Here is a 15020-nt window from a genome sequence, read left to right as displayed (position 1 = left end):
TTTAATCTTTTAAGGGATCCAAAATGAGCGTTTAATGCGTTTCGACAGTATTTTTTGTGGGACATGAGAGCACCTCAGACCTATCGAATTGCATTCTGAATACGAAGCATGTCTTTATGATATCAAATAATTTTCATTTTTTTAAATCACAATATAATACAAATTTTATGACAAATTATAAAAATTTGATATTTTTCAAATTTTGATATATAACAGTCCTCGAAGTAAATTATATAAATCTAATGATATATTCTTAAAGTGTATGTAGCATGGAGGAAAAGCCGACGGTCAATTCAAAATTTTGACCTTTCATATTGAAGATATGGATTTTTTCCCAAAAAGACCTAATTTTTTTGGTGTTTGGGGAAAAAAATCCATATCTTCAATACGAAAAGGTCCAAATTTTCAATTGATCGTCGGCTTTTCATCCCACCTACATACACTTTAAGTATATATCACCACATTTATAAAGTTTACTTCAAGTACTGTTAAATATCAAAAATATCAATTTTTAATGATTTGCCATAAAATGTGTATTTAATTGCGAATTTCAAAAAATCAAAATTATTTGATATCAGAATGACATTTTTCATATTCAGAATGCAATTCGATATGTCTCATGTGCTCTAATGTCCCAAAATAAATACTGTCCAAACGTTCATACCCCAGCCCTTAATATCTGAAAGAACTTTGGGGACCTACGTGGACTACGAATCCAGACCCATTACTCGTTGACTGCCGATAAAACGCCCAATAAAGTCACCGGACCGCGCCGGCCAGTTAAAGTACATGCCCTATCACACCACTCCACACCATACATAAATTCTCCCAGTCACATTTCCCAAATATGAAATTAAAAAAGTCAAATTTTAATTTAGTTCTTTTAAAGTTTGGCAGAGGCGGGGTTCGGACTCACGGCGCAACGCTTAGTACTCTATGAGCCTAGCGCCTTAGACCACTCGACCACTTGTCTTGTTGTTATTCATCTGAAACTTATTTAAAAATATAATCGTAACTTCAACATAGGCCTACCACGTGACAAGCAAAGGCAGAAAACGTATTATATTTTGGAATTTTATCTGCTTAAAACATTAATGTGTATTATAATAGAGCTACCGTTATTTATATTGTTGAATTCTTAAGCGCATCATTTGAATTGGGTTTGGAAGATACATTCTCCTAAAGCCCGATACTGACTCCACCTGTACATTTTAATTTCATCGCGATGCTGAGATGTTTGAAAAGCATCGCAGCATCGCATACCGCTGCGAAGTGGAGTCAGGATCGGGCTTAATTCGAACCACCAACATCCATGGTTCGATGTAGAGAGTCTTTCCTATTCAGAGGAAATACACACCTTATTGCCTTTTAACAATAACCAATGACACTAGCACGTAATTCCAGTCAAGCACCAATCTTTAATCCTATTGTTGAAGAGGATAATAAGCTTATACTTATGTATAGTATTATTAAAAAGCTTAAGTCTTTGTTTGGCTAAATCCTGTTCAAGTGTGGCTAAATCCTGTACGAATGTCAGCGGCGAATGTCAGGTTATTATTTCCCAGTCTTGAAAAAAATTGCAGGCAGAGGTGGGAATCGATCTCGGTACCACCGGTTAAAAAGCACTGTGCAAAACCACTAACCCAACTAAATATCTGTTGTGAGATGCTTGACATTAATCTTTGATATTGCTTAATTTAACAAATCGCGGAATTAAATCAGTAATAAAAGAAGTAGATTCTTATTTAGCGGCCAAATTGGATAAAAGGGGAAATATTTGTCCCTGCTCTAAAGAAAACATAGGTTAGAAAATTATCAAATAAATTTAAATTAAAAATTGAGATTTTATATTTATTTATTTCACGAGGTGACATTTTCACAGACAAACACTGTATACGCTAAAAACTCGACCCTCATTACTAGATGATGGCATAGCTCAGTGTTAGAGCATCAGACTGGTAATGTCAATATCGTTGGTTCGAATCCGCCCGTCAGCAATGGTTATTATGATTTTAATGCTACGCTACAATTTGTTCAATTTTTTTCATTTATTTATTTATTTATTTATTTATTTATTTATTTATTTATTTATTTATTTATTTATTTATTTATTTATTTATTTATTTATTTATTTATTTATTTATTTATTTATTTATTTATTTATTTATTTATTTAAATAATTTGATATATTTGAAAGGGTATTTGAGCAATTTGAAATTTTTACCCCCGTATAATCCTATGGGGTCATTTTGAACCCACCCCTCCCAAATTGCCAAACTTAACGCACAACACCTATGAGTTTAAATCATACATAATGATCAGTACGTCCATCATGAATGAGTGGTCACTGCATTCATTTGGGAATGTGTAGGGACTGCAGCTTGATTCACCATCCACAACATGATAATGTGTGCACATGCTACATTATATACACTTGTAGGCCTATGTTGTTGTTGGTGTATAAGTAATGAGCCTTGCAATTGAAATGCCTCAAGCTTTTAATCCGATATTCAGATTATCTATTTGTTTTCATGAATTGGAAGACATTCTTTGATGTATTACTGAGCTCAATGATCTGAAATTACTGGAGTGTGAGGTCAGCATAGTATTTTATTAACAGAAAGTATAGAGGCCCTGCATGAAATTATCGATTGGCTCCAAACAAAGGATTTGAGCCGGTGTCCTTCACCGTAGTTATGGCGGAGTGCAGTCCATTCAATCGAATGTTGTCATCAACCTATTTGATTGCAATCATGCTTTTGTTGAATGCATTTGAGTAGTCCGCCATATTTACGGGATGATATGTCACATGCAAGGCCTCTATACGCCGTAGAAGTGACGTAGTTAATCGGATTTACTACCATAGCAATAGATGAATACAATTTTGACTATACCGCCCTGCACTACAACGTTCACGCGGTACCGATGCATTGAACCATAGATGTCAAAGAAAGGCTGATTACTCACACCTGTAAGATAAGTATCTTTGAATAGAGCGGTAATGTGTTCAATCTATATTTGGTGACATACACTGGTGATTAGTGCAATCTGCTTGCAGTGCAGGGCGGTCTATTCAAAAATTGTATTCATTGCTATGGTAGTTAATCCGATTATGACGTCACTTCTACGGCGTATTCTCCAAATTCATTTCCTAATGTATGTGAGAATGATACAATAATGACATGATGAACATAGTCATTGATGATTAAAATAGACTAGGCGGTTACCATATTTGGCGGTTCTCGGCTGGGCGCGATTACCAGGCTGATGGTGACATGCCCATGCGACAGTTTTGACTAATTTGACCTCACATGACCCCTGGCGACCCCAAAATGACCTTCCAAAAATTTGGCTCTAAATGTTGACTGTACCCACCAAGTTTCATGCCCATACGACAGTTTTATTAATTTGACCTCAGATGACCCCTGGGTGACCTTGGATGACCCCAAAATGACCTAAACTTATAACTCTAAATGTTGACTGTACCCACCAAGTTTCATGTCCATATATGAGTTTTTACTAATTTGACCTCAGATGACCGTGGTGACCTTGGATGACCCCAAAATGACCTTCAAAAATGTTGTTTTAAATGTTGACTGTACCTACCAAGTTTCATGCCCATATGACAGTTTTTAGTCATTTTACCTCAAATGACCCCTGGGAGGGGGCCCCGGGTCGGATGACTTAACGAACATAAACTTCTTCTTGCCAGGACAGAACTACACCCACCCACCGAGTTTGAGCCTCGTGCGACCTAGTTTCATGCCCATATGACAGTTTTAGTCATTTGACCTCAAATGACCCCTGGGAGGGGGGCCCGGGGTCGGATGACTTAACGAACATGAACATCTTCTTGCCAGGACAGAACTACACCCACCCACCGAGTTTGAGCCCGCCCGTAGGGACCTAGTTTCATGCCCATATGACAGTTTTAGTCATTTGACCTCAAATGACCCCTTGGAGGGGGCCCCGGGGTCGGATGACTTAACGAACATAAACTTCTTCTTGCCAGGACAGAACTACACCCACCCGCCGAGTTTGAGCCCCGTGACGACCACGACGGCCTCACATTAGCAGTCACAGACAAAACCTAGCTCAAAATAAATAACTTAGAAAATTTTCTTGATGTCCTTTAACATGTTTCCATAGTTAACCATCGTTAGCCATGGATATCTATGCTGTAGAACTGACCGGTGACTAAGTCCAATTTATTGGGACGTCTATCGACCACTCGACGAGTAATGCGTCTTACAAGAAAAATGGTAGGCTAGGCTCCCTACCTTGCAGGGCACGTGCATGCACGAAATGAATTGTGTATGTATCATAGGCCCCTCGTATTGTTTGTATGCGCCTGAGAATTCAACAATATTAATAGGCCTAATGGTAGCTCTACACATTAATGTTTTTAAGCAGATAAAATTCCAAAATACGGTACATGATGCAGTCATGTCTACAGTGGAATTCACCACGACCTTTGCAGGACTTAAACCCCATTAAAAGCTATTAAACCAAGATAACACTCATTGAAAACAGCTCAACTGATTAAATCATATCTTCTCTGGTTAAATACACGCAACATATGTTTCTGCTTTACATGTACAATGGAGCAATGAGCTGGTATTATAGTTTCAGTTGGGTGAGCGATTATAAAGCTTAACGCTAGAGAACAATTCTGTGTGGGCTTTTGTTTACGAAATGAGACAATACTCTGCTTATTGTTAACCAGCGTTCTTGAAAATGAGAAGCATGGTGGTTTGCAGACTTAACACGGGAATTCCCTTTTAACAAAGGAGCACCTGCGTAGTACAAGGTACTGCGGCAAGGTTGCACTCGTTCTACTTGATGTGGCTTCATCTATTTATCATGCAGCCTATTATAAATATATCTATTTCATTCAAATACAGGTATGTATTTAATATAAAAACAACATTTGAGGCTTTAGGTATTTTAGTCTCAGCTCAAACCAAAGTAAGAAAGTTTGAATTCTTATGTACAGTAGCGTTAAGCCTAATGGGCTTTATGGCTCCTTTGCCTTGGGGTAAATTTCATGTACAAAGAGAGAGCTACCTCCTCTAAAAATCACAACAAGAATTAAGGGTGTGTGCATGCCCTTATTTGCTGGTGGGAATTTTGTGGGAGGGCGCTTTAAGTTTGTGTCTAAAATACCAGTTATATCAAAGGGGCCCATAGCGCCATTAGGCGAACGTTCTACGGACTTCCATTGACAATACAACAATATTCGTGTTGTAAAGTAGGGTAAAAAGATCTAGGCCTCAAGAAAGAAAGAACAGGAATAAATAAAGAATAATTAAGGACATAAAGAAAGAATTTTGCCCTAATGAATTTTTAGAAAGAGCTGAAGCAAGAAACTGAGTTTCACAATACAATCCTTTTATAGTTCGAAATGTGTGCTGCCGACAGAGTATGCGTCCCTTTGTGTGGTTCAGTTCATGGAAGTAGAGAACCGGTTTAACAAGAATGTTAAAATTATGTTACGCCAATCAAACATTTTTAGGCCTAATATACATTATATTATCATTGATTAAATATTTTGAGCTCAAAATGTAGAAATATACACTTTGAGCTCATCTTATAATAATAGCTATAACAGGGCAAGGAAAGAACTAGGTCACTTTATTATTACTTGATTCATGTCGTATTTTATTCATAGGCTACATATCGTATGTATACGGACGTTGAAACTTTAAAAAGTAACAGTCCCCAACGAATTTAGATATGAGCTCTTTGATGTCCACTCCCCAATCAGGGAATTCCCTTTTAACAAAGGATCACCTGCGTAGTACAAGGTACTGCAGCAAGGTTGCACTCGTTTACTTGATGTGGCTTCATGTATTTATCATGCAGCCTATTATAAATATATCTATTTCATTCAAATACAGGTATGTATTTAATATAAAAACAACATTTGAGGCTTTAGGTATTTTAGTCTCAGCTCAAACCAAAGTAAGAAAGTTTGAATTCTTATGTACAGAACGTCAGCCTAATGGCGCACATGGCTCCTTTGCCTTGGGGTAAATTTCATGTACAAAGAGAGAGCTACTTCTTCTAAAAATCACAACAAGAATTAAGGGTGTGTGCATGCCCTTATTTGCTGGTGGGAATTTTGTGGGAGGGCGCTTTAAGTTTGTGTCTAAAATACCAGTTATATCAAAGGGGCCCATAGCGCCATTAGGCTTAACGTTCTCTGGACTTCCATTGACAATACAACAATATTCGTGTTGTAAAGTAGGGTAAAAAGATCTAGGCCTCAAGAAAGAAAGAACAGGAATAAATAAAGAATAATTAAGGACATAAAGAAAGAATTTTGCCCTAATGAATTTTTAGAAAGAGCTGAAGCAAGAAACTGAGTTTCACGATACAATCCTTTTATAGTTCGAAATGTGTTCAATAACAATATGTGGTATGTAGGCCTACTAGTTTCTATATTAGGCCTAAAAAATGTTAAAATTATGTTACGCCAATCAAACATTTTTAGGCCTAATATAGAAACTAGTAGGCCTACATACCACATATTGTTATTGAAAACCTGTAAGGAGAACAGCAACCCTTCACAAAAGAGAAGCTTAATTTTAGTGGTAACCTAGGATACCAACACCAGTGGCGCGTAAAGGGGACAGGGGATGTGCCTCCCCCTTTTGTCAAAAAGATCGGGAAATAATGCACCCAATCGGGGAAACTGGGGAATTAGTTATTAAATTTTAAAACAGTCAGAGAATCGAGACCCTGAACCAGACTTTGAAAACTCATGACGTTACTGCCAGGCCCAAACGCCGGATTTTTTGTTTGGGGGGTGCTGATTTTGAAAAAGTGGACTTTTTTCCAAAGGGGGGACGATTTTGTGAAATGTGGACTTTTCCCCCAAATTTGGACCTTTTTGACCAAAAAACATAAAAAGCGGATTTTTTTTGCTACGCTCATAAATGCTTCAATTTTGGGACTTTTGAATACTTTTGCAAATTTGGGGAGGTGCAGTCGCACCCCGCACCCCCTGCTTGTCACGGGCCTGGTTACTGCCAAACACACGCTTGGTGGTGGGCCTATATTAGGCCTATACATGTAAAAACATCATAGATGACTTGGAATAAATGCAGATAAAGCAAATATAATGTAACCTTTACAACAATAAACACCTATCACGCCTAAAATAACTCTAAAAACCCTAACATGGAATTCAAGACTTTTTGGTAGTCAATTGAAAATTCCAACTTTTTTGTGTAATTTTAGATACCCTCTATAGAGGCGATGGAATTCAGATTTTTTTGGTAAGTCAATTGAAAATTCCAACTTTTTTTTGATAATTTTAAAAACCCTCTATACCCCTCCATGGAATTCCAGACTTTTTTGCTAGTCAATTGAAAAATTCCAACATTTTATTTGGGTATCTTTAGAAACCCTCTATAGAGGGCAATGGAATTCAGATTTTTTTGGTAAGTCAATTGAAAATTCCAACTTTTTTTGACAATTTTTAAAACCCTCTATACCCTCCATGGATTTCCAGATTTTACATGCACTAAACAGGGCCGAAAATCCAGGTTTCTTCCTCAAGTATGCTTTGGAATTCCAGACATTTTAGAAAAAAATAATTTTGCCCTCTATAGGGGGGGTGCATGTTTTATCTGGAATAGCCCATTTTGAGAAATATACTTTTACACACACACTACATTTATAATTAAAATGATCAGCCTTAAAGTTTTACCTTTTAGTGGGTTAAGCCAAACCTAAGTGGATGAAATATAAATCAACACTTCTGGCACTGATTGGTTTCCGTAGTTGTTATATGGAATACGAGCTGTCTGTAGCTACAAAATTGTCTGCAAATCGGCTTTTGCCGGGCCTCTCTTTTTAGGCGTTTTTCTCATTAAATTAGGGTCCCGTTCAAATAAAAAATAAACTGGTGTCTAGATGTAATCACAGTTAACACACCAGGAAAATTATAGAATATACAACAACCTAGTTACACCTGTAGACTGCGAACAAACATGCACCTGTCCAGACCTGGCCGTAAAACAAAGTGTTCTCCCTACGGATACCCTTAAGGGTCACACAATGATGATATCTCTGTCAAGCAAGAAGTTATTGTCATGCTTGTGGTATCATTTTATTGCTAAATAAAATGCACTTTCAACCCTGTAAAAAGAAATACTTGAACTTTTTTAATACTAACACTGTGCTTCATAGAATTCAGAATGGGCAGGGTGGCGGTGGTGGGGGATGTGGTGATGGGGGATGTGGTACACACAAACTCTATGGGATTGGTATTTTTAGTGCGTAATCTGCTTCTGTAAAGGCTGTAAATTGGATTTGGACTCTATTTAGCATCTAAAAGACTCATGGCCTTACAGCTAAACAATTTTACTAATTGTTTTTAATCATTTATGATTGGTTTAGTCTAGAAAATACAAACTTTTCCATACAAAACTACCCGTTGTCATATTAAACACTGTAGTAAGTAATGCAGATGTCTTCAAAATCTAAAAGTTACTGTAAAATTTTATTTACTTATCCTATCATAGTCAAAGTTTAGATTTTCTGAAGGGAAATTTGACGAGGAATCTAAATATGGACATATTTTTTCTGTATGGGTTAGGGGGAAAATGTTTAGGTTCAAAATATGTTGAATTAAAAAAATCTAACATACTTTGGGACACCCTATATTCGAGATTACCAAACAGCTGTGATTTCGATTTCTTCCAAAGTCAGTTGGCCCACCATATCCTCTAACCAAATGAATGTTTTTAACTTCCAGTTTATTACTTTAAGTTGGTAATAAGCAATGCATTGAGTGACCCATTTTTTATCAAAATCTTTTTTATTCCACCCTGTATAACTTGCAGGTCACCCCGTATAATGAGTTGAAATGTATATATTTGGATTGCTTATGCCTTCAGCTTTCCAAAAATGTATACTTTTGCTAGTTTAGGGTTGATGATTGTCGAGATAATCTAATTAGAAACCCGGTTGGTGTACAAATTCATAATATTTGTCATGTAACGCTAAGGGTGGCGAGTTCAGGACACACGGCCATCTATATTACATGTATGTGGCATCGGCAAAATGTCACTTCAGGTTGTGATGATCAAGTTAGACTGTTTCTTGCATGTACAGCGGGTGAATGTTTTAATCAAACAGGGCTAACATCAGGACAGGGTTAATCATACTTATACATTTATATCTTTTTGAAGAAGAAACAGAAAGGGGGATGCTCGGCCGGACTGACATAGTATGCCCTACCAAGGTGAAGCATTTAGGCCATATTCTTAATTTCTTTTTGAAGGACGAAGATTATTTTTTATCAGTTTCATGGTGGAAACAATATAAAAAAAATAACACAAGCAGATTTCCTTAAATCAACTACATCCACAAAACGATACTGCATTAATCATTTCCAAATGTAGCATTCAGGAAAATGAAAATTAAAAAGTTGCATTTTCTTATAAATGTGCTAAACGTGAAATAGATTTTGCATCATCGCTTGAAGTAGCATCACCTGTCCTCCATACTACCTGCACAAGCCCAATATGCAAGGGTTACAGCACGTCTTGCACAACTGATTAACCTCTGCAAGAGATTTAGCTTATTGTCTTAAGGCATTCTAGCATGCTTACTCAATAAATCTGATCAAAATGCACAATCTACATGTACTACCTCTCATGTTGAGCACAGCATTTGCGGAAATAATAGAGAAGGGATATGATTAATATAATTTTTAAAGCAAGAAAATCTTTTGGTGTAAATTACATCTGATATATCATTAATGAAAAGTACGGTTAATTTGAATGTGTCAAAGACTAAATAACACGACCAAATCATAAAATAATATACAACATTCATTGCCTTTTCAAAATCCATGTTGTTAAAGAGCTTAAATATGCATCACAGCCCAATCTTACATCATACTTTGCACAAACTGAAAACAGATACAACAACTGAATTGTATCTTCAGGGTAAGGGGAAGGGAAAAAGAATGAACTAAACGATGTACTGTGGTAGATATGTTTACGTGTATAACATAGTGCCTGCCTGGCAGTAGTGATGCAGATTTCTGTTACAGGTAGGGAGGGTACGACTGCTGCACAGATAGAATGCTGCCTCTTAAGAATCCAAGTAATTGTACATGGATTGATTGAAAATGGCAATATCAATGCGAATACTGAATGGGCTTGGCATCTAGGGAAGCAGAAAGGAAAAAAATGGAGAGGGGCTGTATTTGGGTATTCATAGGGGAAAGATTGATAGTAAGACTTCTGAAGTAAAAGAATTATGATAATTTGGTCTCAGTTTAAAGATATACTTCCCATTCAACGAATTCTTTTGTGTGTCTCAGTAAAATAAGGGTTTAGTCTAAGCCTATGCTAAATAGACAGAAATTGATCAAGATAACTGCCGCTTAAATGTCTCAGATAAAATACGGGTTTAATGTTCGTCATGCTAAAGAGAAATTAATTCAATCAAAATAATTTATTTAATTTTCCCACAGAATGCTATTTGCACTTTAGGCTAAACCAAGAGGTTGAACAAATTTAGAGACATTACTCATCCTTGTGTCCAATTTTTAGTCTACAAACCTTTTTCCATAGACATATTCATTTTCACAAATATATCTATCAAAAATTGACCATAGCTTTGTCTTATTTACTCTTTTAGTTTTAACACAGTCTCCTGAAGATGATAGCACTACCCACTTGACTACTGAAAAATGTGAAGAGAAACAACACAGGCTTTAATTTTCCAAGAAATGTAATCTCAACGGTCAACATCCACTACCTAGTAATATTTTGTTTTGTGCATTTGCTGCAGATAAGAAATCTAGATGTAGACCAATAGCAGTTGTCACATACAATCTTAGAGTTAATACTTTTATTTAAAAGGACAGTGTCAGGATAAATTTCAACATCAACAGCATGCTTGAGATGAATTGTTGCTATAGTATGTTCGGTGTTGCAAAGTTAGAATAGTTTTCCTTTTATCATGGCAACCATTTTTTATCATTACTCAAACCCATATGTGCAGATATGGTGCCAGATGGCCATCCTATAACATGACAATGTCATTATTTTCAGTAGTTTTTAATTTCAAAAGTTTGGAAATTTTGTTCCAGTTACTATTTTCAGATATTCTACAAAGAGGTATCATGTTTCTGTTTATTATACATTTGCTTCTAGGTTGTTTCAAAAATAAAGTCCAATAAAAAATCCAGCTAAGATACTCAGTAAATATTATATTGTTACACCTGTCACCATCACAACCAACAAGTCACTTGTTTGATGTACAATTCCCTATCTTATCTTGTATCAATAGATACACAAGTGATTATCACTTATTTATTTGAAAAGGTTCTTTAAAACAGGCTTTAGTTTCCATCACAGGATCAGCAGGATTTGATTCTACTACCATCTTTCCTGCGGATGTGGTTTCTGCCTGTGATTTCCAGGACATTACTGCCATCATGTTGCAATTATGAAAATTGGAGTAGTCAGGGTACATAGATTTGTTTTTTAAATGTTTTATCTTATTTTTTCATGAGACCTAACATACATGCAAGTGAAAGTTACACCTTTGGCACTTGGTTTTTTCACATGTACTGTACATGTATGAATCAGAATATTTTTGTACCAACTTATAGTATCTAACTTATCGAATGCAGCAGCAAGGAGTGACTTTCAGTTAGAATTATCATAACACAAAATTGCAGACAGGAAAAAAAAAAAAAGTTCTAGTTCGATAGAACAACTTCCAATAGAAATTGTTTGAATCAAAGAACAAAGGAAACAAGCAAGCACAGCAAAGCAAACAAACAAGCAAGCATTTGAACACAACTCACCTGTTTTCATGCAAGTCATCTGCACTAGTGATCCATAGGAAAAACTAGGACTTTTCAACCTTGTTACAAGAAATGTACCCCTGTAATGTTCTTAACTTTCATTGACCAAAAGTACATGAAGTCAGGTACATATTAAGGGCTCTGTTCAACCTGCCTCATTTCCATTTTGAGGAAAATCACATTTTTAAGAATTTTGACCTCATAGGCTTTTGTATATAGTTTGATCAGTTCATAATCGGCAGGAATTGTTACGCTTTTACCACTACGCCCCCCACTGGTTACGCCACTGCTTCTGGCGATATACTGGAAGACAATTCTCGAAATAAAATATATTGATATTACCGTACTGACGCGAGTATAGTCCCACCCCGTTTTTGGGTGAACATTTTTCAAAATTGGGGGGTGGGACTATACTCGAATTTCAAAAGTTATTTATTTTTTCGGCTTTGGAGTGTCCCTGGACCTAGACCTAAATGCTAGGATCATTCATGGTTGATTTAAATTTCTGAAATTTTTCGAAAATTTGGGGGTGGGACTTTACTCGAAGGTGGGACTATACTCGCGTCAGTACGGTAATCCGAAATGTTATAAGGTCCGTCGCTTACGAGCTGATCAAACTATAGGCTATGTTTCACTGGTCTGTGCCTGTATCCAACTTAGAATTGGATATAAATCTTTGATATCACTGGATGGAAAGCCCATAATGTTACTGAAATGTTGGTACCAAATCTAGTTTTCGCCAAAAATGAAGATGTGGCAGTGTTGCATTGAACCCTTGATATATACAATTCTGTTGAAGTTGGTTCTAGCTGAAAATTGCCATCAGAGGAAAATTTCTTTCGGCAGCTAAACTCACTCAGAAATTACACGGATTAGCTCTGTGTTTACCATGGTTCCTTGGGTTAAACTGTTTTCTCTGAAACAAGAGTGACAAACAAGCACAAGGCAAACAAACAAACAAGGGAGCAAACAAACAAGCATACAAACAAACAAATAAACAATCAAACAAGCAAATAAATAAACTAACACACAAACAAACAAATAAACAAACAAAAAATCTCACCTGTAATGAAAATGAGAGGTCCAACTCTGTGTCAAGCAAGGTTCCTTGGGGCAGAAAGATTTCATTAGATCGGAGTGTACGCTTGGAATTCTGAAAAAGAAAAAGAACATAAAATATATCAATGTGTGTATCTGTTATTAGAACACATTCATTGGAAAGAATATACTCATGTCTGCTGAAATCAAATTTTTATAACCAACCATTATCTAATTTACATTCAACTGATATATAAATATATATTTTTTCAAAAAGTGATAATTGGATAATTCATTTCAAAATTGAAATTTGAAATGGCTCCGATTCAATTATTGCAGCAAATTATTTATGACTTCCTGTTTGAAAAAGGTTATTATTTTGGCTCTGAGCATTCACTCAAATCTTATGTATCAATTTGTACAAACATTAAAAAGATGATATGGCGAATTAAAAATAATGAACAAATCATAAAAAGCAATTTAGAACTATCAGCAAGAAACGGCTAAGCAGCGTGTTCAATTGTTTCTTGAATTCCAAAAATAGCAGCATGGTTGCGACAGAATAAACCCTCGCACTTAAGCTTCGTCTAAAACAGCAAAGGTTGCTGGCCTCAACCCCATCAAATCAAATTTAGGAACCAATGATACAACTGACATCACTTAATGCGCTTTCTATTTTGAGCTAAAATTTATTTCAATTTTGAGAACAATTTATTTCTATTTTGAGTTTCGATTTGTTCTTGTTGTTTTCTATTTTCTTCCTGTTTGAAATGAGTATATTCAACCTTTAATATTCATAAAAGATTTGCCAGGATATATTCAAGTTAAATATAAATGTGCTCTATTGTTTCATTGGACAAGTATTCCCGGGCAAGTATTAAACTTAAACTGATCAGCACTTATTCTCTTTTGTTGGCTGAAAGCGTAGGGTTTCATCAGTTGTTTGAGTGTTAGACCATTGGTATTACAACGATTCTTTGTTTATGAAACCAAAAATGGCAGACAATAGGCTGATGATATCACCATTTTAAATAGTAATAACTGTAGCCCAAGAAGATATCTTTCCCTTCCCAAAATCCTTTGTAACATGAAGCATAACTTCACTACATCAGATGATGCTCCGTAACTTTGTACAGGTTCCCTTTGTTTTCATGTTGAGAATAAACTGGCAAAATATGGGTCGATAGTCAAGGAATAAACATACTTTGCATGATCTGGATGTGATCTATTCATTGAGGTACGTTTTGTCACTATCGATCCATGTTGCACTACAGCAAATGAGTACAGAAAATTGAATGGAAGAAATGCATTGTGGGAAGTGTAAGATATCTTCTCTGAAATATAGCCACCAGCTGGCTTGATTATTTGAATCCCATGGTATCAGAGTTGCCAAACAATGGTACCCAACACTCTGGAACATATCCAATTTGTACTATGTTTCTTTAGGGAAAAAAATGTTCCCATTGTGTGGCATAGATGTATTTATCAAAATGCGCCTAATGGGTGATAAATCTGGGCCTTGGCAACAGTCACCGACCACAACAATGAAAGACAACAGGGCTTTCCCAACATACCACCACATGACAAATTGCTTAATCATTTTAATAGGTCATTATCATCAGCAGGTCTCAAAGTACAGATCAACAGAACAATAGATAGTTGTAGACCTTGAATATTATTTTTACAAGGGGAAATTCTATTACGCCATAGGAAATGCTTGGTTGACCTGCAAACTTGTTGTCATCCTGTAATGGGTACTGTTTTGTTTCGGGTTTTGTTTTGTGCTTTCTTGTTCGTTTTTAGGCTAATAAATTTGAATTTTTCTGTCATTCTATTATTTGAATTCTGCACAAGTTGGGTGTCACCTCAAGGGAGTGGGCAGAGGAAGAGTAATCCTACATATAATTTTTACTTTAGAAAGGGACAAAATCCAAATATTTGACATAACTGATTAATTTTTTATCGAAAATTACATATATCATGAAAGAAAAGTACAAAGAATATAAGCATGTTTCTAATACTTGCATTTCTTACGACATTTCTATTCAATATCATCCTACTTCCGCATGACAATGTAGAATTTATGCAGTTCAGCTGGAACCCCCCCCCCCCACACACACACACACCCACACCCGCACAC

At 36.0% G+C, this 15020-nt stretch overlaps 1 protein-coding gene across 5 annotated transcripts in view; it reads right to left on the bottom strand.

Moving 5' to 3' along the window:
* Positions 1-15020, bottom strand: part of LOC140152691 (phosphofurin acidic cluster sorting protein 2-like) — a 156613-nt gene that overhangs the window by 119358 nt on the left and 22235 nt on the right. For all 5 annotated transcript variants that reach the window (XM_072175149.1, XM_072175151.1, XM_072175150.1 and 2 more), the window contains exon 3: positions 12906-12995. In XM_072175149.1, the coding sequence (XP_072031250.1) occupies positions 12906-12995 (90 nt within the window). The remainder of the gene's footprint in view (positions 1-12905; positions 12996-15020) is intronic.

This window comes from Amphiura filiformis, chromosome 5, assembly GCF_039555335.1.
Source record: "Amphiura filiformis chromosome 5, Afil_fr2py, whole genome shotgun sequence".
Lineage (NCBI taxonomy): Eukaryota > Metazoa > Echinodermata > Ophiuroidea > Amphilepidida > Amphiuridae > Amphiura > Amphiura filiformis.
The sequence above is the reverse complement of the archived record's forward strand: the minus strand, read 5'-3'. Positions and strand labels throughout refer to the sequence as shown.